The sequence below is a fragment of the Stegostoma tigrinum genome, chromosome 17 (genome assembly GCF_030684315.1).
Source record: "Stegostoma tigrinum isolate sSteTig4 chromosome 17, sSteTig4.hap1, whole genome shotgun sequence".
NCBI lineage: Eukaryota > Metazoa > Chordata > Chondrichthyes > Orectolobiformes > Stegostomatidae > Stegostoma > Stegostoma tigrinum.
Window position 1 is genome coordinate 292,199 of NC_081370.1, and position 22,622 is coordinate 314,820.

Consider the following 22,622-nt stretch of genomic DNA (forward strand, 5'->3'; position numbering starts at 1 on the left):
TTCATTCCTGAATTCAATGTCTCAATGAACTGCCTCCAGTGCTTCCACATCGTTCCTCATGTAAGGAGACCAAACTCGGGCACAATACTCCATGAAAGCCTTATACAATTGTAACAACGTGTCTTTACTTTTGTAACCCAGTCCTTTTGCAATAAATGCCAGGTTTCCATTTGCATTTCTTATGATGCGCTGCAATGGGAGCAGCTTGCAGAGTAGCTCTGAGAAAGTGGGGCTGGGTCATTGTCTTATCCTACTGCAGCTCTATGTGGTTTCATCCTCATTTTTAACACTTCTGACAAATCCGAATGGTGTACTAAGGCCACTTCACAGGACAGTTAAGAATTCATTGCATCTTTGGGAGACTGGTGTTGCACATAGTCCAGATTAAGTACAGTTCAGTCTTCCTCTGGAGGGGTGTGACTTTGGTGCAGTTTTACATTCATTGTAAGGATTACGCAGTTTGCTAGCTTCAACCTTATCTGGGATATTTACCGTATGTTTTCATTCAGAGAGAACAGTTCATTGTCTTGTAAACTTCCTCCCTGGAAGACCCGGATCACTGCCTTGTGGACGCTGAGGGGGAGGACAAAAAGAAAAGTTTTGTGTAAAAGATACCAAAAATCAATGAACTGACAAAGTTACAGCAGCTTTCCTCAGCCTTTGCAACAGCCTGTATTACAGGCCAATTGAAGTTGCCGCTGACAACTTTTGGCAATAATTAAAGGTGTCATGCTTTGCTGAGATCTGAGTGATAATATTAAGGTAGTCAGACAACATCACAACATAGGAGACTGTGAATAAAATGCTTCCAATTTTTCTCTCAGTTAAACAGGCATTCAATTAAGCAGTGCAGTTCAGTACAGTGTGGTCTGCTCTGCAATATAACAAAATAGTAACAAAAATAAGCACAAGCCCCAAAGTATATGCAAGTCTGAGACCTAAGTGAGCACAGTTAGTGTTGTTACTAAATTTCAAGACATCTGTCCCCACAACAAACCAGTCTTTATGGCATATGTTACATGGACTAACATATAGCAGAGCAGTCAGGTCATGTCATATTAGCAGTGGTGTTTTAACCAATGGAAGTGTGGCCCATCATAAGCCTTTATAAACATCTGCTTCTCCCAGCACAACTGATCTGTGATAAATATTCTTACCACGAAGGACTCTCCTTCCCAACACTCCCTTTGCCAGAGGCTCAGTGACCCTCGGGTGAAACCACTGCTGGTTGGCTCTCTCTGATGACAGAACAGCCCTGTGGTCCTCTATGAGCATGGCAACTTTACCTTCATTAAAAAGGCTATTGGTGTAGTGTTCCTACTATTTACTTCTCACATCTGTGCCCCCAACCAAACCTGCACGGTTTGAGAGGCAAAACCTTCCACTGCTTGGTTCACCAATACTCCTGTGCTTCCTGGCACCGGCCTGGGCATTTAGAGCCTGTTATCTAGACATGGTGGATATAAGTCTCTATGTACGTTGAGCAGGCAGGCAGGGTGTAAAGGGGGGAGAAGGGGGACGGGCAATAAGAAAGGGGCAGAGAGTTAGTACAGGCACATTAGCTTTCCCAAGCAGACTTTGCCCCAGTACATTTCCTACTAATGACCAAACCAATACCATTTATAAACATTACTCCCTTCAGGTGGGCAACACTGACAAGACTCATACTGATTTACCACCGCTTGTTACTCTTATTTTTTTAATTCATTCACTGCATGAGGGTATCGCTGGCTAGGCAACGTTTATTGCTCATCTCATTGTTCTGAGGGCAGCTCAGAATCAACCACATTGCTGTGGGTCGGGAGTCACATGTAAACCAGACCAGGTAAGGATGGCAGTTTCCTCCCCTAAAAGGACATTAGTGAACCAGATGGGTTTTTCCAACAATTGACAATAGGCTCATGGTCATCATTAGATTCTTAAATTCCAGATAGTTTATTGAATTCAAATTCCACGATCTGCCACTGTGGGATTCAAACCTGGGTCTGCAGAATGTTCTCTAGATTAACAGTCCAGTGATAATACCAGTAGGTCATTGCCTCCCTGTACACTTCTTCCGAACAAGCCAATTGAAACACTACACTACAGGGCAGTTAGGAGTCAACCACATCCTTGCAGGGCTGGAGTCATGTGTAAATCAACTGGGTAGGTTGTCCCTTCTATCGAGGACACAGGTGTTACAGCCACACCTTTCATACTTCTGTGTGCCAGTAGCGCTGGGGTGTAGACACAGAATATTATGCCTGGATTTCCTCATAAATTACAGCAGAGAAGGCCATTCAGCCCTTGACTGTCCAATGCCTACTTCTCTACTCACAGCCTCAGTGCTGGTCATCAGTACTGTTGGCACTGGGTCTTTTCTAGGTCTTAGGTTTGCCTTGAGGTAATACCTAAACATTGACTCATGAACTGAAGAAGATGCCACCCCTTCTGAATGAAATCATTTTTCAAAAAATTTTCTCAGATGGAACAAAGTGATATGCCAAAGAAAACGTCTGGTGTAGAGAACAAGGAGGGTAATTCTCCATCTGAAGTAATTTTAAAACTCTGCCATACGACAGACTGACTGTGCTAACCCATCATAATGTAAAGTGGTAGGATGTGGGCTTTAAGTTGTCACAGAAGGATCGCCTGATTATCAACAACAGTATTATGGAGGAAGGGGGAATTAAAAGGTGTAGTCATTGATCTGGCCTTGCATACTGACTAATTGCTCAATGTGATTAACATAGACCTGAAGGGGGCCAAGGGAATGAGTTATGTTGAAATGTAGGCAATGTAGAGCTGGTGAATACAAAATAATAGAGGAGTACAAGCTAAAAGTAAACAGTGTTCATTACTAAAATCTATTTTTTTTAAAAAAACCTGTCCCTGAAGGTACAGAAGGAGCTGTACCTACACCAGAGCTGCACTGTGCCTGATCTGTGGGAGGGCTTCTTGTGTGCAGATACATTTACTTTGTATTAAACCCATTTTATAACACATTTGGGCATCTTAGTTGGGATAATGAACTTCATGGCTTAAAAAAAAGTCCACCTAATGTGAATGGGAGTGTCAGTGGGCTCTTCACAACGGGGAGAGCTTGTCGTAGGTAGTAAAACTCTCACCCATTGAGTCAGAAGGCTGTGGGTTCAAGCCACATCTTGAGAATGTGACCACAATCTCTGCTGATGTTTCATGGAGGAAGCACTGCATTAGACAGCATTTGCCTGACATTGGGTTTTGACATTAGACATTCCATTGTCAGATTTGACGAACAGCCTGGCGTCTTGCCCAACATTCTTCTTTCACTCGTGAGATTTGCACGAATTATGGACGAGTTGCATGCAATTGCTTGTGCATGAGCATTGACTGGGCTTTCACTTGAGGCCTACTATATGTGCACAACCTAGGCTGAGCTGGTTGGGTTGGAAGATATCTGCTTGTAATATGCAACTCTGCAAATAAATATAAAAAAGTGTGCAAAGATTGGCATCAGATCTAGCCTTCATCAACTGGAAAGGAAACTGCTGTCCGTACCTGGTCTGGCCTACACATGACTCCAGACCCACAGCAATGTGGTTTACACTTAACTGCTCTCTGGGCAATTAGGGATGGGCAATAAATGCTGGCCTGGCCAGCGATGTCCACATCCCACGAATGGATTTTTAAAAAATGGCTTAGAATAATATAGAATATATTGGCAAATTATAAAGGTTGCCTAAAGGTGCACGTTGAAAGACAAAAAAATTGATGGACACAAACTATAACTTTAGTAATCATGATGGAAAATGGCAGAGCACAAGTGCAAAATGACTAACTTCTGATATTCTCTGAATCACAACCAAACAACCAATGGAAGATGGTAGGAACTGCAGATGCTGGAGAATCTGAGATAACAAGGTGTAGAGCTGGATGAACACAGCAAGCCAAGCAGCATCAGAGGAGCAGGAAAGCTGACGTTTCGAGATCTAGGCCCCGAAACGTCCAACTTTCCTGCTCCTTTGATGCTGCTTGGCCTGCTGTGTTCATCCAGCTCTACATCTTGTTAACCAATGGAAGATTATCTGTTAAATGCTTATTTGTATGAGGATTGGCTGGACTTTAGTAGATTTTGAAAAGAACAGATGGCTATTCCCCAGAGAAACAGATCATGATTTTCACAGTTGATATAAACAGTTGACCACACAGTTAATTAGGGTGTCCCAGGGTCAGTATTTATGTTTAGGTTTGAGGATTGTGCCAAAGTGTTTCATTGGGGCAGGTTCAGATGGTAGTTCAGTTCTGGGAGAAGGATGTTTTGGGCCCATTGCCTTGGAAACATTTTTGATGAAAACAAACTCAGTCATTTCCTTCACTTTGCATGGAACAAGTTCAACATTCCGCAAGGCTGAACACACTTTGAGCAATCAGGCTACCACAGTGCAAGACAAAACTAGAACAGCAATAATAATAACATCAGTCCAAAGATGTGCAAGTTGAGTGGATTGGCCATGCTACATTATCTATAGTATTCAGGGGTGTGTAGGTTAGGTGCATTAGCCATGGGAAGAGCAGGGTAATGGGGGTAGGGTAGGGGGTGTGGGGAAGGGTCTCGATGGGATATTCTTCAGAGAGTCAGTGTAGACTCATTGGGCCAAATGGCCTGTGTCTACACTGTAGGGATTCTATGGCCTTATTGGCTAATTCCCAGGAGTTGCCAAGAGATAGTTAATAGCTACTTTAGGAATAAATTGAAGTATCATTTTGGCAAGGAATTGCCTAAGCAGAGTTGCAAGTTCCTCAAAACAACTCACTGTACATAGAGAATTCAAAGAATGGGATGTAGATAAGGCTGAATCCAAACAAATTATACTGGTTATAAAAATGTATTTGTCCTGGGTTGACAAGGTGTAGAGCTGGATGAACACAGCAGGCCACGCAGCATCAGAGGAGCAGGAAAGCTGATGTTTCGGGCCTAGACCCTTCTTCAGAAATGGGGAACAGGAAGTGGGTTCTGACATAAATAGGGAGAGAGGGGGAGGCAGGTCGAAGATGGATAGAGGAGAAGATAGATGGAGAGGAGACAGACAGGTCAAAGACGAGTGGTTGGAGACAGTAAAGGTGAGTGTAGGTGAGGAGTTAGGGAGGGGATAGGTCAGTCCAGGGAGGATGGACAGGTCAAGGGGGTGGGATGAGGTTAGTAGGTAGGAGATGGGGGTGGGGCTTGAGGTGGGAGGAGGGGATAGGTGAGAGGAAGAACGGGTTAGGGAGGCGGGGACAAGTTGGGCTGGTTTTGGGATGCGGTAGGGGGAGAGGAGATTTTGAAGCTTGTGAAGTCCACATTGATACCATTGGGCTGCAGGGTTCCCAAGTGGAATATGAGTTGCTGTTCCTGCAACCTTTGGGTGGCATCATTGTGGCACTGCAGGAGGCCCAGGATGGACATGGCATCTAAGGAATTGGAGGGGGAATTGAAATGGTTTGTGACCGGGAGGTGCAGTTATTTGTTGCGAATCGAGCGTCAGTGTTCCACAAAGCAGTGCCAAGCCTCTGCTTGGCTTCCCCGAGGTAGAGGATGCCAAATCTGGAACAGTGGATACAGTATACCACATTAGCAGATGTGTAGGTGAACCTCTGCTCAATGTGGAAGGTCTTCTTGGGGCCTGGAATGGGGGTTGGCGGGGGGGGGTGAGGTGTAGGTGAAGGTGCTGGGTGTGGTGGGGTTGGAGGGGAGTGTGGAGATGACAAGGGAGTCATGGAGAGAGTGGTCCCTCTGGAAAGCAGATAAGAGTGGGGAGGGAAAACTGTCTGGTGGTGGGGTCGGATTGTCACGGGATGAACATGTTCTTTGTTGGCTATTTGATTGTGCTGTACTGGACACTGAATAATATGTGGAACAAGCCTGTAAGAAAATTATCTTGGTTCACTAGGTAGTGAAGATGTATGTAAGGCAAAGAAACATAAAAGAGCAACTTTATTTAGTTTGGTGGGGACTAATTTGCGATCACTAAAGCGAGATATGTAGCTGCAGCAGGCCATGTTAAAAATAGCAATTGAGTGACTATAGTGAGATAATAATTTTGTTGGGTAAAGCTTCAATGAAAGAAATGGAGAATCAAAACATGATATGAAGAGTGGCAAGGCAATTACTTTTGCTAAGTCAGTGGATCCACAGTTTATCTAGACAAGACATTATTATACCCTTTAAACAAAACCTGATGGTTCTCCTTAAAGTATTAGACATTAGAACACAGAGGTCTGAGGAAGGTTTGCCAGACCCGAAATGTTAACTCTGATTTTTACTCACAGATGCTGCAGGACCTACTGAGCTTTTCCAGCAACTTCTGTTTTTGTTCTATGAATAATAAATGCTGGATACAAACTTAATGACTTAAACAAAAATGAACAATTTATCAGTAAGACTGTCAATTTGGCAGGAAATCTAAACAAGGATATCTAATGAATATCATTTAAACCCAATTTTTTGATCATAACCCTTATGCACTCTTGCACGTGCATACACACACACACAGGCAGACTGACAAACACAGTGGAGATAAATTGAAAAGCTAAAAGAGTTGTAATTTGCCAGTTCAACTAAACAGTTTTAAACAATGGACAACAAGCCTTCATGCAATCCTTGGTTAATGAGTTATGCACAGGCATGTAACTATATCTAATTTCTAAGTCACTGGTGAATGTGAACAATTTCAGTAGGCTTTCCCCAATTATTTACTTATTTTCTACTGACTGGGATTCTCTCCTCTGAACAGTCGACAATTCTTCAACTGGACAGAAAACTAGAGAGAGGAAAAATTTAGCAGCGGGTCCCAAAGCTTCCAAATTCACTGTGCACTTGCCAAAACCTGTCAGAAACCATTTTCACATCTTATTTTAATCAAAAATCAATATTCTTTGAGGCTGGTTGCTTTGCATAAGTTCTCTCCTGACTGACCAACTCAAAATCCAACTAGTTGGTAGTCCTGGGCATGGCTACACATTGGGATCAAACTGTCCGTAGTGTTCCTTAGGTTAGCAATGAACTCCCATAAGAATCTTCCAGGCCAGTGTCACCAATTTTCTTTGCTCCCATTTCTTTAAAACACGTCGCTGTTCATGGTTCAAACTGACCCTCATCTCAATTCTCAGTTGCACCAAAGAGAAAAGTACAAAAATCTCTCTGCAATTGATTCACCTAACTTATCAAAGATGAAAAATCCTGTTAAAAGATGCAGATATACTCGATGAAGAGGACAGAAGGTTCATTAAAAAAGAATAAGAGGGAAATAGGTAATCTGTAAAAATATTGGAAGTCACTACCACACTGTATTGTAAATCTAATGGACACACAACTTTAACAAGGGAGTTACCCCGTGCACAAAGATTTAGGGCAAATGCAGAAACATTTCTTTGTGCATTCTGTGGACACTGTGACCAAACTTCACTTTCCTAAGTTAATAATACACAGTAAGGTCAAAATGGTTATAGTCAAAGAAGTCATGGAAAATGGATTGAACACCAGCACAGTTTCTGACTGATCATGGGCAGAAAAATGGTTAACAACAACAGAGACATCTGTAAAAACACCAACATTGTAGCCACGAACACAGTGAAAATCTTCCCCGTTCCGGACTTGGTGAATGGAATCATGTGACGATCACTTAAACGGTGGCTAAATTTTTAGCTGATCAGACTGCAAGTTTCTGACTGCACCATGCAAAAAACATCACTTCAGACGCTTGGAAGATATAGTCCCTATCAGTTAATTTAAGGACAAAATCCCTAAACCGGGTCCTGTGCTGTGAAATTGTCTTACTCTAGGATGCATTCTAATCATTTTAATTCTTTTATGCATATTTGAATAATTTATATAAAAAGTAGCCAGGCTTTCATCAAGGGAGAAGCCAGCATTTAATTTGTAATTAAGAGTGGGTCACAAAGAATGGAAAAGCCCCAGCAAGGTTACAAAATTATGGCGGTTAGATGACACATGACAATCAAATTGTTAATGTTCATTTCTCAAGACTGAGCCGCATTAATGCTAAAACCTTGGATTCTCAACTACAGATAGAAATTAACAGGGTACCTTGTACTTCAAATGTCTTGCATTTTTGCCCAGCAGGGCTGGATTGTGGTAAAGCGAGTCATCATGGCCGACACAACAGAACTATCATCTCCAAAAGGCCAATTGCTCAGTTGGGTGTGGCTGGGTGATATATATTCCTTGAGGGTCCAGTGAACAAAGAAATGCCACATTCGTGGGGATTGCAGGAAATGCTACCGAAAATTTGAAATGGTGGTTAAATATTCAGGATGATGGCCAAGAGGTCCTTGGACCGGCAATATTAGAACATTGAGTGTAGGAGTTGGGACATTATGCTGTGGCTGTACATGATATTGGTGACAATAAAATGTGAGGCTGGATGAACACAGCAGGCCCAGCAGCATCTCAGGAGCACTGACTGTGCTCTTGAGATGCTGCTGGGCCTGCTGTGTTCGTCCAGCCTCACATTTTATTATCTTGGATTCTCCAACATCTGCAGTTCCCATTATCATGATATTGGTGGGGCCACTTTTGGAATATTACATACAGTTCTGGTCACCCTGCTACACAAAAGATGTTGTTAAGCCTGAAAGGGTACAGCAAAGATTTACAAAGATGTTGCTGGGACTGAGGGGTTTGAATTATAGGGAGCGGCTGTAAAGGTTGGGATTAATTTCTCCCTGGAGCATCACAGGCTGAGGGGTGACCTTACTGAGGTTTATAAAAACATGAGGGGTGTGGATTGGGTGAATAGACAATATTCTTTTGCTGACTAGAGGGGTATGGGCTTAAGGTGAGAAGAGAAAGATTTATAAAAAGACCTGAGGGGTACCTTTTCATACAGTAGATGGTGACTGTATGGAATGAGCTGCCAGAGGAAGTCTGTACTACCAAATGATTGGTCACCAAGCAATGTGCAACAAAAGCAAGGATTTCATATTGCCTTGTTGCATTATTCTGCAACACCAAATGGGAAGCAATTACAGTGTAAGTAGCAAGTGACAGACACAGCTAAGCAATCCCGTAACCAAAGGATTGGATCTAAGCTCTGCAGTCCTGCCACATCCAGTAGTGAATGGTGGTGGGCAATTAAACAACTCACTGGAGGAGGAGGCTCCACAAATATCCCCGTCCTCAATGATGGAAGAGCCCAGCACATCAGTGCAAAAGATATGGCCGAAGCATTCACAGCAATCTTCAGCCCAAAGTGTTGATTGGATGATCCATCTCGGCCTCCATCAGTAGTGCCCAGCATCACAGATGCCAGTCTTCATCTCTGCAGGAGTTCCTTAGCATAGTGGCCTAGGCTCAACCATCTTCAGCTGCTTCATCAATGGCCTTCCTTCCATCACAAGGTCAGAAGTGGGAATGTTCACTGATGGTTAGACAATGTTCAGCACCATTCACAACTCCTCAGATACTGAAGCAGTCCACGTTCAAATGCAATGAAGATCTGAACAATACCCAGGCTTGGTCTGACACATGGCAAGTAACATTCATGCCACACAAATACCAAACTATGACCACCACCAATAAGAGACAGACAATCTAACCATTGTCTCTTGACATTCAATGGTGTTACCATCACTAAATCCCCCACTATCAACATGCTGAAGGTTATCATAGGACTCACCACATAAACACAGTGGCTACAAGAGCAGGTCAGAAGCTAGGAATACTGTGGCAAGTAACTCACTTCCTGACTCCCCAAAGCCTGTCCATCATCCACAAGGCACAAGTCAGGAATGTGATGGAATATTCCCCACTTTCCTGGATGGGGCAGCTCCAGCAACACTCAAGGAGCTTGACACCAACCAGGACAAAATAACCTGCTTGATTGGCACCACATCCATCAGCATCCACTCCCTCCATCACTGATACTCAGTAGCAGCAGTGTGTATGGCAGAAATTCACTGAAAATCCTCAGGCAGCACCTTCCAAACCCATGACTACTTCCATCTAGAAGGACAAGGGCAGCAGATACATGGGAACACTGCCACCTGCACTTTCCTCTTCCAAGCCACTTACCTTCCTGACTTGGAAATATATCGTTGTTCCTTCATTGTCACTGGGTCAAAATCCTGGAATTCCCTCCCTAAGGGCATTGTGGGCCCACCCACAGCAGGAGGACTGCAGCGGTTCAAGAAGGCAGCTCACCACCACCTTCTCAAGGTGCAACTAGGGATGGGCAGGAAATGCTGGCCAGCCAATGACATCTGCACCCTACAAACGATTTCTTTAAAAAAAATTCCCAAACCCATACGCTTGGAAGTGCAAAGGATCTTGTCCAGCAACCAATTGTCCAATCATTCCAAAACACATGGCAGACTTTTTCAAAGACAGAGGAGAATGAAAGAAATCAATGAGGAGAAGGATATAGAGCTACCATACCTGTGTGCTGAGCAGAGAATGTGCTCAGTAATAAAAGCCCACACAAATGGATGACAGCAAAGATTAGCGAAATATGCAACAAGGAAGTCAGGGCTGCGAAGGAACAGATGCAGCACAGACCACTGTGCGCAACTGTGTATTGCACAGAGAGAGAGAGTGAGGAGGAAATCTCTGATGATGATCATTATGTGGCGATGGGAATGACAGCAACCAGCAGCAAAACAAATAAGCTGTCAAAGAAGACCAACAGAGAACAATGCACATCTCTTCAGATGGATATATAATTGCCACCCTTGAAAGCATTACATTGAAGTTTGAAATATTAGTCATAGATTTATAGACAGCGTCATAGAGATGTACAGCACTGAAACAGACTCTCTGGTCCAACTTGTCCATGCTGACCACAAATCCTAAATAAATCTAACCCCAATTACCGGCATTTGGTCCATATCCCTCTAAACCCTTCCTATTCATGTATCCAGCCAGATGCCCTTTACACGAGAGATAATGGGAACTGCAGATGATGGAGAATCCAAGATAACCAAGTGTGAAGCTGGATGAACACAGCAGGCCAAGCAGCATCTCAGGAGCACAAAAGCTGACATTTCGGGTCTAGACCCTTCATCAGAAAAGCATCCTTGTCAACCTTTTCTGAACCCTTTCAAATTTCAACAACATCCTTCCAATAGCAGGAGGCCAGAACTGCACACAGTATTCCAAAGATGGCCTAACCGATGCTCTGTCCTGCTGCAACATGACCTCCCAACCCCTGTACGCAATGCACTGACCAATAAAGGTAAACATACCAAATACCTTCCTCACTATCCTATTGACCTAGGATTCCACTGTCAAGGAACTATGATCCTGCACTCCAAGGTCTCTTTATTCAGCAACATGTCCCAGGACCTTACCATTGACAGTATAAATCCTGCCCCGGTTTGCTTTTCCAAAATGCAGCACCTCACATTTATCTAAATTAAACTATCAGCCACTCCATGGCCCATTGGATTGAGATCCTGTTGTACTCTGAGGTAACAGAGGGTAGAGCTGGATGAACACAGCAGGCCAAGCAGCATCAGAGGAGCAGGAAAGCTGACGTTTCGGGCCTAGACCCTTCTTCAGAAAAAAATCTGAGGTACTTTGATTACTCTGAGGTAACCTTCTCTACTGTCCACCACACCTCCAATTTTGATGTCACTGCAAACTTACTAACTATACCTCCTACGTTCATATCCAAATCATTTATATAAATGACAAAAAGCAGTGGACCCAGCACCAATCCTTGTGGCACACCGCTGGTCACAGGCCTCCAGTCTGAAAAGCAACCCTCCACTACCACTCTCTGTCTTCTACCCTTCAGCTAGCTCTTTATCCAAATGCTATTTCTCCCTGTATTCCAAGTGATCGAACCTTGTTAACCAGTCCACCATGTGGAACCTCGTCGAGCACCTTACTGAAGACCACATAGATCACATCCACCCCTCTGCCCTCATCAATCCTTCTCGTTACTTCTTCAAAACACTCAATCAAGTTAGTGAGACATGATTTCCCATGTACAAAGCCATGCTGACCATCCCTAATCAGTTCTTACCTTTCCAAATAGATGTAAATCCTGTCCCTCAGGATTCTCTCCAACAGCTTGCCCACCACTGATGTCAGGCTCACTGTGCTATAGGTCCCTGGCTTTTCCTTACCACCTTTCTTAAATAGTGGCACCACATTACCCAACCTCCAGCCTTCCAGCACCTCACTCGTGGCTATCGATGATACAAGTATCTCAGCAAGGGGCCCAGCTATCACTACTCTAGCTTCCCACAGAGTTCTAGGGTACACCTGATCAGGTCCTGGGGATTTATCCACCTTTATGTGCTTTATGATGTCCAGCACCTCCTCCTCTGTAATGTAAGCATTTTTCAAGAAGTTGCTATTTGCTTGTCCACATTCTGTTTCTTCCATATCCTTCTCCACAGTAAACAGTGATGCAAAATACTTGTTTAGTATCTCTGCCATCTCCTGTGGTTCCACACACAGATGGTCTTGCTGATTCTTAAAGGGGCTCTATTCTCTCCCTTTTGTCCTAACTGTATTTGTGTAGAATTCCTTTGGATTCTCCTTAATTCTACCTGCCAAAGTTATCTCAAGTCCCCTTTCTAGCCTCCTGATTTCCCTCTTAAGTATATTCCTACTGCTTTCATACTCTTCTAGGGATTTACTGAAACTCTGCTGACTATGCCTGACACATACTTCCTTCTGTTTCTGGATTAAACCCTCAATTTCACTTCTCATCCAGTATTCCTTACACCTACCAGCCTTGCCGTTCACCCTAACAGGGACATTCTGTCTCTGAACTCTCGTTATCCCATTTTTGAAGGCTTCCCATTTTCTAGCCATCCCTTTACCCGCAAACATCTGTCCCAATCACCTTTTGAAAGTTCTTGCGTAACATAGTCAAAATTGGCCTCTCTCCAAGTCAGAACTTTGACTTTGAGATCCGGTCTATCCTTTTCCATCACTATTTTAAAACCAATAGAAATATGTTTGCTGGCCCTAAAGTGCTCCCCCACTGACCCCTAAGTCACTTACCTTGCCTTATTTCCCAAGAGTAGTTAAGTTTTGTGCCATCTCTAGTAGGAACATTCACATACTGAATCAGAAAATTTTCTTGTATATATTTGACAAATTCCTTTCCATCCAAGCCCTTAGCACTATGGCTGTTCCAGTCTATGTTTGGAAAGTTAAAATCCCCTACCACAACCACCCTATTATTCTAGTCTAATAAACTTTGTTTTAATTACTTGCAATAATTGTTGAACTGATAATGTGCAATCATACATACCTATTTGGGATAAGTTTCATCTTTGGAAAAGTGCTGGTATGCATTTAAGAGCTTTGATTAAGTTATAATGTGACCTGAAGGACAAAAGTCTCATGTCATCTTCCTAGGGGATCACTTGACGCATGACATGAAATGGCGGGTATGCTGCTCTCTAATCAAACAGCCTAACACGAGCCCAGACATGTGCTTGAATAATGTAAAATCTGTAATAAACGTCTGTTGGAATCTTCAATACCATGATATCCATGGCTATTTTATTTTAGCTTACAAAAGGATAACGTAAGCATTAATGCACCAGATTAAATCCACTGCAGCAGACAAATTCACATTGGTTCAGAGAATGAAATACAAGCTTCGGGGCCATCTCAGAACAGAATCAGAAGCAGGCATTTTCATGATTGGCAACTTCAAAGCTGCTCAATGAACTTTTGGATAAAGAATTGAGACGCAGTATGGAATTAGGTAGTTAGGGTGAATTTGGATATTATTTTGATATACAAGATAAGGAGACGCAGTTGTCACAAAAGGTGATCTGTACAGAAATTCCTCCAGTTCCACCTTCAGATGACCCCCCAGCGCAGGAGTTCGGTCAGTTTTACTGATGCTTCACATGTTAACATTCCTGGTGAATATTAGAATGCAGATCATCTCTTACACAATTCTAATACATCCCCAACATCTCATCCTCCTAAGTGCAGTTAGGGATATACAGCAAATACCGAACAAAAAGGGGTAAAATATGAAATGCACAGCTTGGGAAGATAAACATTTTCAAATAATTTATTAAAAAGCTACTGAACCATGGGCTATTGAGGAAGTAGCGGCTGTGTGATTTTAATTTGTCAAATGTTTGAAGTGTACAAGTGATGCACTGCAGATAGCATACTCATTAAATGTTATGTCGATAACCATTCATTGTGAGATAAAGCATACACCATGAAAAGTAAGATCAAAGGTTAAAGATTAACCTTTTGGACTTGAAAGACAGGAATGAAATCTCTACGGCTAAATGGTTGGGTACATGTATTGAATTGAACAGCATCATTGAAGAAATTATTACGTGCCATCTCACAAAACAACATTTTCAGATTTAACTTGTTTTTGATTATTCACATTAACCCTTATCTTTCTTTAAAAGGGAAGGCCCAGATTTTTATTAAATGTTGCTTGAATTAAACACAAGGCAGGAATTCACTTGAGCCCCAGTAAAATAAGGACAGTAAAACTGTGGCTATCGGTTTAGGAAGCATATATTTGAAACGTGCATCTCTAAATGAATGCGTAAAGACTGGTTCCAGTTCCATCCTGTGTGAATTATCTTTTTAAGAGTGGAACTTGTGGGATCTTGCTGTGCACAAAACAGCCACTGGTGTTGGACCGTGTCATTGCTGGCTGTTCACTGTGAATGGTCTTCAGACATTTCCCAGAAAGGGTGCACTCTGCATGTAAGTTATTTCTTAAAGAAAAATCCTGGCTCTTCTTATCCACACTCCATCCACAGGTTTCCAGCAATAATAAGGATTGGGAACCTGGTTAGGTTTCAACTCTTTATCTATGTTTCAGAGTTCTGGGTTTCTATTGTAATTGTCAGTCCTCAGCAGTAACTGGGTTCTGTAGAAGAGGGAACTCCTCAGTAAACTGAAAACAAACTGAATTACATTGACTTTGACACTGAGCACTAGACCCACTCAGCCAGGAACTTTGCCCAGTGTCACAAACATCATGTCGCTTGATTTCTCAGAAACCCAACACTGCTTTTATTTTGGACAGACATGTAAACAGCCTTTACCAATGTTTCCAGTTACACGTGGTGACATAAACATTAGCCAGAGCGACTGGCGTAAGAGGGACGGAGTGGTTCTATCATGTGACAGGATGAGGTGGCTATACTGTAACAGGAAGAGCCACTGAAATAGTGGCCAATCCTCACGGGCTTTGCCCAACACTACAACCTACAGGGTTAGATTTCCTTCTTTATTTTGAGGGGAAGAAAAAGAAAAGTTGAATATTCTAATCACGAAGCGTAACATCACTAGGGGATTGGAACATCGCAATTCTGTGCGTTCACGAGCATCAAACATTCCCAGTCTGGGTTGAACAGTGCTGTCTCCTTCTACAAAATCTATGCTGTGTAGCTATGCCAAACATCCCGGTTCAATCTCTGTGGATGAATACCAAGTTAGAATGAAATTACTGGGACTTGTGAGCACGTGTCTACAGCACCAAACGAGATGAGATAATGATGATTTATCCATGACTATAAAGGCCATCTGCTTAGGTTGAAAGTCAAAACTTTAGTCTGTGAAGGGAACAGACATAGAAACTTGGAACAGGAGCAATTCATTTGGCCCTTTGGGCCTCCTCTGTCATTTAACACGCTCCTGGTTTCTATGCGATCTCATCACCACGTTCCTGGTTTCTCTCCAAACTGCCAGAAGCCTTTGAGACCTGTTAATTTATCAAGCTGTTTCTTAAGACGTGCTCAATGACTCGGCCTCCACAGCCATCTCATTCCACCCTCTGAGTGCGGAAGGGTTTCCTCATCCTATGTCCTTCAACTGTAACTCCTGGTTCCAGACATCCAAATCAAAAGGAAACATTCATTGTGTAGGTAGTCAGCACTGTGCTCCTTCAACAGTAGGTATTCCTTCTCTTAGACAGGGAGATCAAAACTTCATGCAATCCTCCACGTGCAATTTCGCCAAGTATAACTGCAGATTTCTAAACTCAAATCTTCTTGCAATAAAAGTCAATATAACCTTTGCCTTCCTAATCACTTTCTACACCCTCCTTGCCTATTTGATTACACTGATGTACAAGAAAACCCTTAGCACATCCACGTTTCCCAAGATATCACCATGTAAATAATAAATAATCACATGACACCAGGTTATAGTCCAACGGGTTCACAAACTTTCAGAGTGTAGCCCCTTCATCAGGTGGAGTGAGAGGAGAACACACAGACGCAGAGTTCATAGGCAGAGAGGTTAAGGGCAGAGAGATCAAAAGGATCATACAACTGGTGTGAGTGCAGTGAACATCTCAGGTCAGACACAGAATTATAGGTGTGAGGTCTCGTTCAGAATCTGTATCCGGAGTTTTACCAGGAATCGGGCTGGTTTTATTCTAAAAGCAGGAATTTATGAAATGCCACACTGACTGGGACTGCAAATTTGTCTGTGTTTTATTTTAAAATATAGAATGCATCAGCAAATGGACAAATATCTTGGACGAAATGATTCCCTCAATAGATTCAAACACACATAAAATCAATGGGGGGGAATCATTTCATCCAAGATATTTGTCCATTTGCTGATGCATTTTATTTTGTTGGAAAAAAAGCACAAATTTGTAGTCACAGTCAGTCAGTGAGGCATTGCATAAATTCCTGCTTTCGGAATAAAACCAACCTGATTCCAGGTAAAACTCCAAATACAGATTCTAAACGAGGCCTCAACCTATAATTCAGCGTGTGACCAGAGATATCACCTTTTGTATCTCTGCCTGATTGAAGCTTAGAAAGTAGATAAAACCTTTAAATTATCTCGGAGCAGTGAATTAAAACAGATCCTGGAATTTGCATCTTAATCGAAATGTGCGTCTCCTTTCTAACAGAGTTCTCCATAGGCCATTTTAGGTTTGTTCACAACACTCACACCAGTTGTATGATGCTTTGGTCTCTCTGCCTATAAACCTGGAGGCTGTGTGCCCTCTCTCACTGGGCCAAATGAAGGGGCAGCATTCTGAAAGCTTGAGATTTCAAACAACCCATTGGACCATGACCTGGCATCGTGTGATTTTTGTCCACCCCAGTCCAACAGCAGCACCTCCTCTTTATTTAAATACTTCCTTTCTGCTTTTAAACAGTGCTGTGCCAACTCATGTGTTGATCTACTGAATTCTCCAGGAGCAATGCATTTGTTTAGGAACTGGTCGTGGACCCTTGCCACTACTGACAAAAGGCACTCTTACCTGTTCCATGCTCGGTTGGAGCCCAGCAGCGCTGCCTGCCTGGCAGCGTGGAAGCGGGGTAGGTCACTGAGTACCGGTGAGCTCAGGAAGCGAGGTCTGGGTCTACGGAAAGAGCCCATCCTCCTGTAGACACAACCATGGGAGACGGGGCCCGGATCTCAGTCGCCCCCTGTTGGGGTGGACAGTTGCCTCCAGGTCTTTGCTTTGTTTTTTTTGAAAGGAGTTGGCATGAACTGATCCTCCTTCAACAGAGGCAAATTAACAATGGGACCTGCAAGAAAGTAAAGGAGATAAGAGAGAAAAAGATTATTGTTAATTAAATGCCACAATGCAACCACAAAATGAAAGGAATACCAAATGTTTCAAAAGGAACCTGTCTGGCCTTCATCAGGAAGCAAGTAATGCTCAATTATGGAAGTGGGCACTTGGCAGGAGATGAACTACACCCTATCTCAGCCATCTGCAGCTTTCTGAATGAGTCAGTTCAAGTCTCAAGGCAGAGATTTTGACAAATTCTCAAGGCTAAAACTGACGTTCAGTAGTGAAGGGGTGCTACATAGCTGGAGATGCCATTGTTAACAGGCCTCAACCACACAGGGCCCATCACTCACCTCAGGCAAAGGTAAACAATCCAATGGCACTATTTTGAAGGCCACCCAGGGGAGTCCTGGTCTATAGATATTCCTCCAACAGAAATGACAACCCCATCGCTACATTTTTGGCAAACTGTGGGAAGTTGCTGGGTACAAATTAACTGCCTTATTCCTACATTACAACAAACGCTACATTTGATAAAGTATTTAAATGGTCATAAAAGCGTTCTGTACCTGTGAAAGATGTGACATTTATATCTGCCCCATCTTTCACAGCTCCAGAATATAAACACAAAGATGTGCATTTAGACAGTGCTTTACATAGCCACAGGACATCTCAGGGTGTTTTACAGCTAATGCAAACCTTTCTTTCTTACTGCATGGGTATATTGCTTACAAAATAACAGAATGATGCTTTCACCTCCAAGCAGATGGAGAAAAACACTTCACCAACAAATCCTGACAATACTGTCTCACTGAGCTTCTGTCACAATTTCCCTGGGGGTTTTCCAGCAAAGAATGCAAGAATTACCCCAAACCACAGCGATTAGTAGCTTCCAGAGTCAATGCTCAAACCGTGCTGCAATGTAATCTCAACAAGGCTGCAATCAACTGAACCCAGCGGAAGCTACACGTGTGTGAGTTCAGTGAATGCAAACTGGTTTTTGGAGCAAGATTTCCAATAGTCTCTCAGCACTGCTGTGGATTACAAGAGTCTCCTATTGTCACTATTGTGCCTAGGCCGACCACCAGCCACCATGCCCTTTAAATGCACAGTGTGGAGCTGGAGGAACACAGCAGGCCAGGCAACAGCGGAGCAGGAAAGTTGACATTTTGGGTCGGGACCCTTCTTCAGAAAAATTCCCTTTAAATCGTGTTGGAATGTCCTGAGACAATAGAAGATGCTCTATAAATGCATGTATTTTCCCCCAGACGAGAGAAAGTTAGAAAGCATTAAGTTAATAATTATTAAGACAAAAGCAGCCAGTGCGTTTCAACATGCGCTGTGCACTCTTCTGTACAAGGTGTTGCGTCTTGTTACCTTACTTACACCAAGCCTCCTGCACAATGTTTAGTTTTTTTTCCCTATCTGAACCTGCTGCAGCATGCAGCTAGCAATTGCCCAACATTGTCAGCACAATATTAACACAGATCTTCCTTTTGGGGTTAATCTGTAACAAAGTCCAAAAAAACACCCTTGTACTTTTCAGAAAAGCAGCACTTTGGAAGGGGTTTTTTAAAATTCTGGTGCCAGTGAGGTTGTTTTGCTAATACGATACTGTGTAACCCTTCTACAAAGGCAACTCATTTACATCAGAAGTGGCATCAACAGAACACAAAGAGATTCTCTTTTGGCCTCTCAGATGTCACTGAACTGAGTTCATCCAGAAAGCAAAACATGGAAGTGAAAGGCAGAAAGAGGGAGATGGATGGATTCCAGCATTTGTAAACTAATCAAATTCAGGGACACAAACAGAAAGGCTAATCTGCTGGGAAAACAGGCACAGACACATGACACATACACAGACACACACAAATTCAATAACGTTCTTAATATCGACCTCCTGTTCTTATCAGGAATTGATCCTGCTGATATAACCAATCCTGAACTTGCACGGAGGAAGAAAAATCCTTTACAAATCCTGTGTGTCATTAAATCCAGAATGATTTTCTACTCAGTGAGACTAGACTAAAGAGATTTCCTGCTCCCACTCTGACCAGGAATTCAGCCTCATTGAAAGCAAATCAGATACAAAAGGCAGCATTTTTTAAAAATAGGGTTTTGTCTGTTTGGCAAACTTTTATTTTTCCACCAATACAATCAGAAGATCACTTGCTTAATACCTGACAGAATGGCACTGAGCTTCAGAGTCAAAAGCTTGAATTCAACATGTACCATATTTGCATATATTTAATATCTTTGCACATAAAGCGTCTCAGGTCTCATCACAGAAAGAGTTCTGCTCTTTAAGGATAACCCGTTGTTCTCAGAATGGTTCATACCATCAGTGAGTTGAATAAGACTTGGTACAAGGTTGCAATGCACTCCCCACTTAATACTAAGTGCTAATTCTCTCTCTTGTTCGGCCCTGCTTTTCGCAGACACCTGTTGGTGTAAACAAACAAAGAAACAAGGAAACCTACAGCACAGGAACAGGCCCTTCGGTCCTCCAAGCCCTCGCCGATCAAGATCCTCTGTCTAACCTGTCATCTATTTTCTAACGGTCTGTGTCCATTTGCTCCCTGCCCATCCATGTACCTGTCCAAATATATCTTAAAAGACGCTAACGTGTCTGTGTCTACCACCTCCGTTACCCTCTGTGTAAATAATATTGCCTTGCAGCATACGATACCTGCTTATTGTCTGATAACACACAAAAAGAATCTTTTCTGCAAGCGTGAACTTGCCCTAAGTGCCTTGTGAGAGAGTGGGGCTGCAAGGGGAGACTGTGACATGCTCAATCTCAAAAGATCATTCGCATGGAGTGCGGCCCATATGCGGGAGGTACTTCTGCTTGGGGAAAAAAGGGGGCGAGGGATTGCTTTCTTAGTTCATGGCAGGGGTAAAAAGCCACATTGTACAGATAGGTGGGCAGGACCTTCTGCCCATTGCCAGTGCCTCCTGGGCTCCATCTTTAACAAGGCGCATCACTCAACTTCTGGCTTTCACTCCCACACAGCCCTGCAGATATCAGAGACCCAGGGAAAAGTTAGTGGCTTGGTGCTCAGTCACACCCAGGAGGTTTAGTCTCATTCTGTTAGTCCCTGTGTTTGGGACTAATGCCGCCTGTGTGCTGTAACTCTGCGCTAGGGGACCAGGCAGTGTTATGGGTGGCACCCACTGCATGGACCTGTCAGAAAATAGCCTTTTGCCTCGTTGAGAAAGCAGGGCGATTGCAGCATTTAAATAATCTCGTTAAAAATAAACGCCCCTGTCAAATCCCACTGCTTCAGAGATGGCAGGAACTGCAGATGCTGCACAGCAGGCCAAGCAGGGTCCAGACCTGAAACATCAGCCTTTCTGCTCCTCTGAAGCTGCTTGGCCTGCTGTGTTCATCCAGCTCTACACCTTGTCAGTTCAAATCCCACTGCCTGTTTGCTTTGATTTGCCTGGGGGCTGGGGGCTGGGCTGCCAACGCCAGGCACTGCGGAGATAGTAATGAGAATGTTACATATGTAAACTGTCAGACCCACAGGAGGTGCTGGCATGCCACAGTTCATCTAGAGGGTAACAAAAGAAACCAGCAGTTTCCCAGGGCACTAGACACGGCAGCCCTTGATAACCTGTTACCCAGCTTACAAACCCAGCCACTTTTTCAGGTTAAACCAAACCCCCTCCCCCCAGTCTTCCTGCACCAATACTCAGGGCGTCAGTGTGTTAACCCGTGAGTGAGACTGCAGTGGCAGTAAGTCCAAACTTGCCCCTGTGAGCAAGGCTGTCCTTCCCCCAGGTATTTGTCAATTTCTGAGCAAAGCAAACGTATTGCCGAATGAATGGATTCCAACAATTTTGCATTTTCACAGGCAACCGTAACTAATTATAGCATTTTACTTCAAAAGTAGTTAACTAACTAACTGAATTCAATCTCCTGGCAGTACCACTGTAATTTGAACTCAAGTCTCCCCAAACCGGACGAATGATGGAATTTCTAGGTCAATAAATGATCACTTTGCCACTTGACACAGTTTGAGAGTTTGGCACACGTATCAGCATGAGTGGGACTTGTGCTGAGCGAGAGAGGTCATGATTGTGAGCACGAGAGAGGCCATCTGTGAGAAACATTCACAGCAACAACAAGTGAGAGAAACAGAGGATGAGTAATCTCATGACAGTGTGAATGGAATATAGTGAGAGAGAGAGACAATGAAAGTGTGATAGCGACAGTGAGTGAGACAATGGAATTAGCTCACCTTTCATTCTTGAAAGATGCGGGGGAAAAAATGAACTGAAAATATGACATGAAGTCATTTCATGAAAACAACCAAAATGTAAGACATCAAAGTATGAAAAGCTTCCTTTTGCCGAATCTCCGCGCTATTGCATACCCATGTTAGGCCAGCATTCTTTGCCTATTGCTAATTGCTTCTATGAAGGTAGTGGGTGAACTGGTTTGTAGTCTAGAAACATGCCAATGTGCAATTAGGGAAGGAGTTCCAAAATTTTGACCCAGCAACAGTGAAGGATATATTTCCAAGTCAGGATGGTGATTGGTTTGGAGGTGGTGGTGTTCCCATGTATCTGCTGCCCTTGTCCTTCTGTTTGGAAGTGGTCTTGGAATTGAAAAGTGCAGTGCAAGGAGACATGGTGCGTGGTGCAATGCATCTTACAGACGGTACATACCTCAGACGATGCACGCTGCAGCTGGTGCGCACTGCTGCTGCTGCTGAATGGAGTGAGTATGCTGCTTTGTCCTAGGTGATAGAGCTTTAGTGTTATCGGAGCTGCCCTCATCCACGCAAGTTGACAGTATTCCATCACACTCCTGACATGTGTCTTGATAGACAGACTTTGGGAAATCAGGAGGCATTAATGTTACAGAATGTCCTCAATGTCAAGGGGTGCTGATCAGGTCCTCTCCTGTCTGCATGTGTGTATTTGTGCTGATGTGTGTGTTTGTGTGTGCATGTGTGTGAATTGATGCATGCATTTGTGCTGATGTGTGTGTTTGCGTGTGCATGTGTGTGAATTGATGCATGCATTTGTGCTGATGTGTGTGTTTGCGTGTGCATGTGTGTGAATTGATGCATGCATTTGTGTTGTTCCATGATCATCTACATGCATAGGGGATATGAAACTACAAAAATATGCAAATTTTCACCCTTT

The 22,622-nt window shown here is 43.2% G+C and overlaps 1 protein-coding gene across 3 annotated transcripts in view; it reads right to left on the bottom strand.

Moving 5' to 3' along the window:
* Nucleotides 1-22,622, bottom strand: part of LOC125459146 (proline-rich protein 5-like) — a 108,477-nt gene that overhangs the window by 57,775 nt on the left and 28,080 nt on the right. For 2 of the 3 annotated variants that reach the window (XM_059651881.1, XM_048545118.2), the window contains exons 2-3: nucleotides 17,205-17,475; nucleotides 493-573 (exon numbers count right to left, since the gene is read on the bottom strand). In XM_059651881.1, the coding sequence (XP_059507864.1) occupies nucleotides 493-573; nucleotides 17,205-17,323 (200 nt within the window). In that variant the 5' untranslated portion in view covers nucleotides 17,324-17,475. The remainder of the gene's footprint in view (nucleotides 1-492; nucleotides 574-17,204; nucleotides 17,476-22,622) is intronic. The other variant, XM_059651882.1, reaches the window with a different exon arrangement.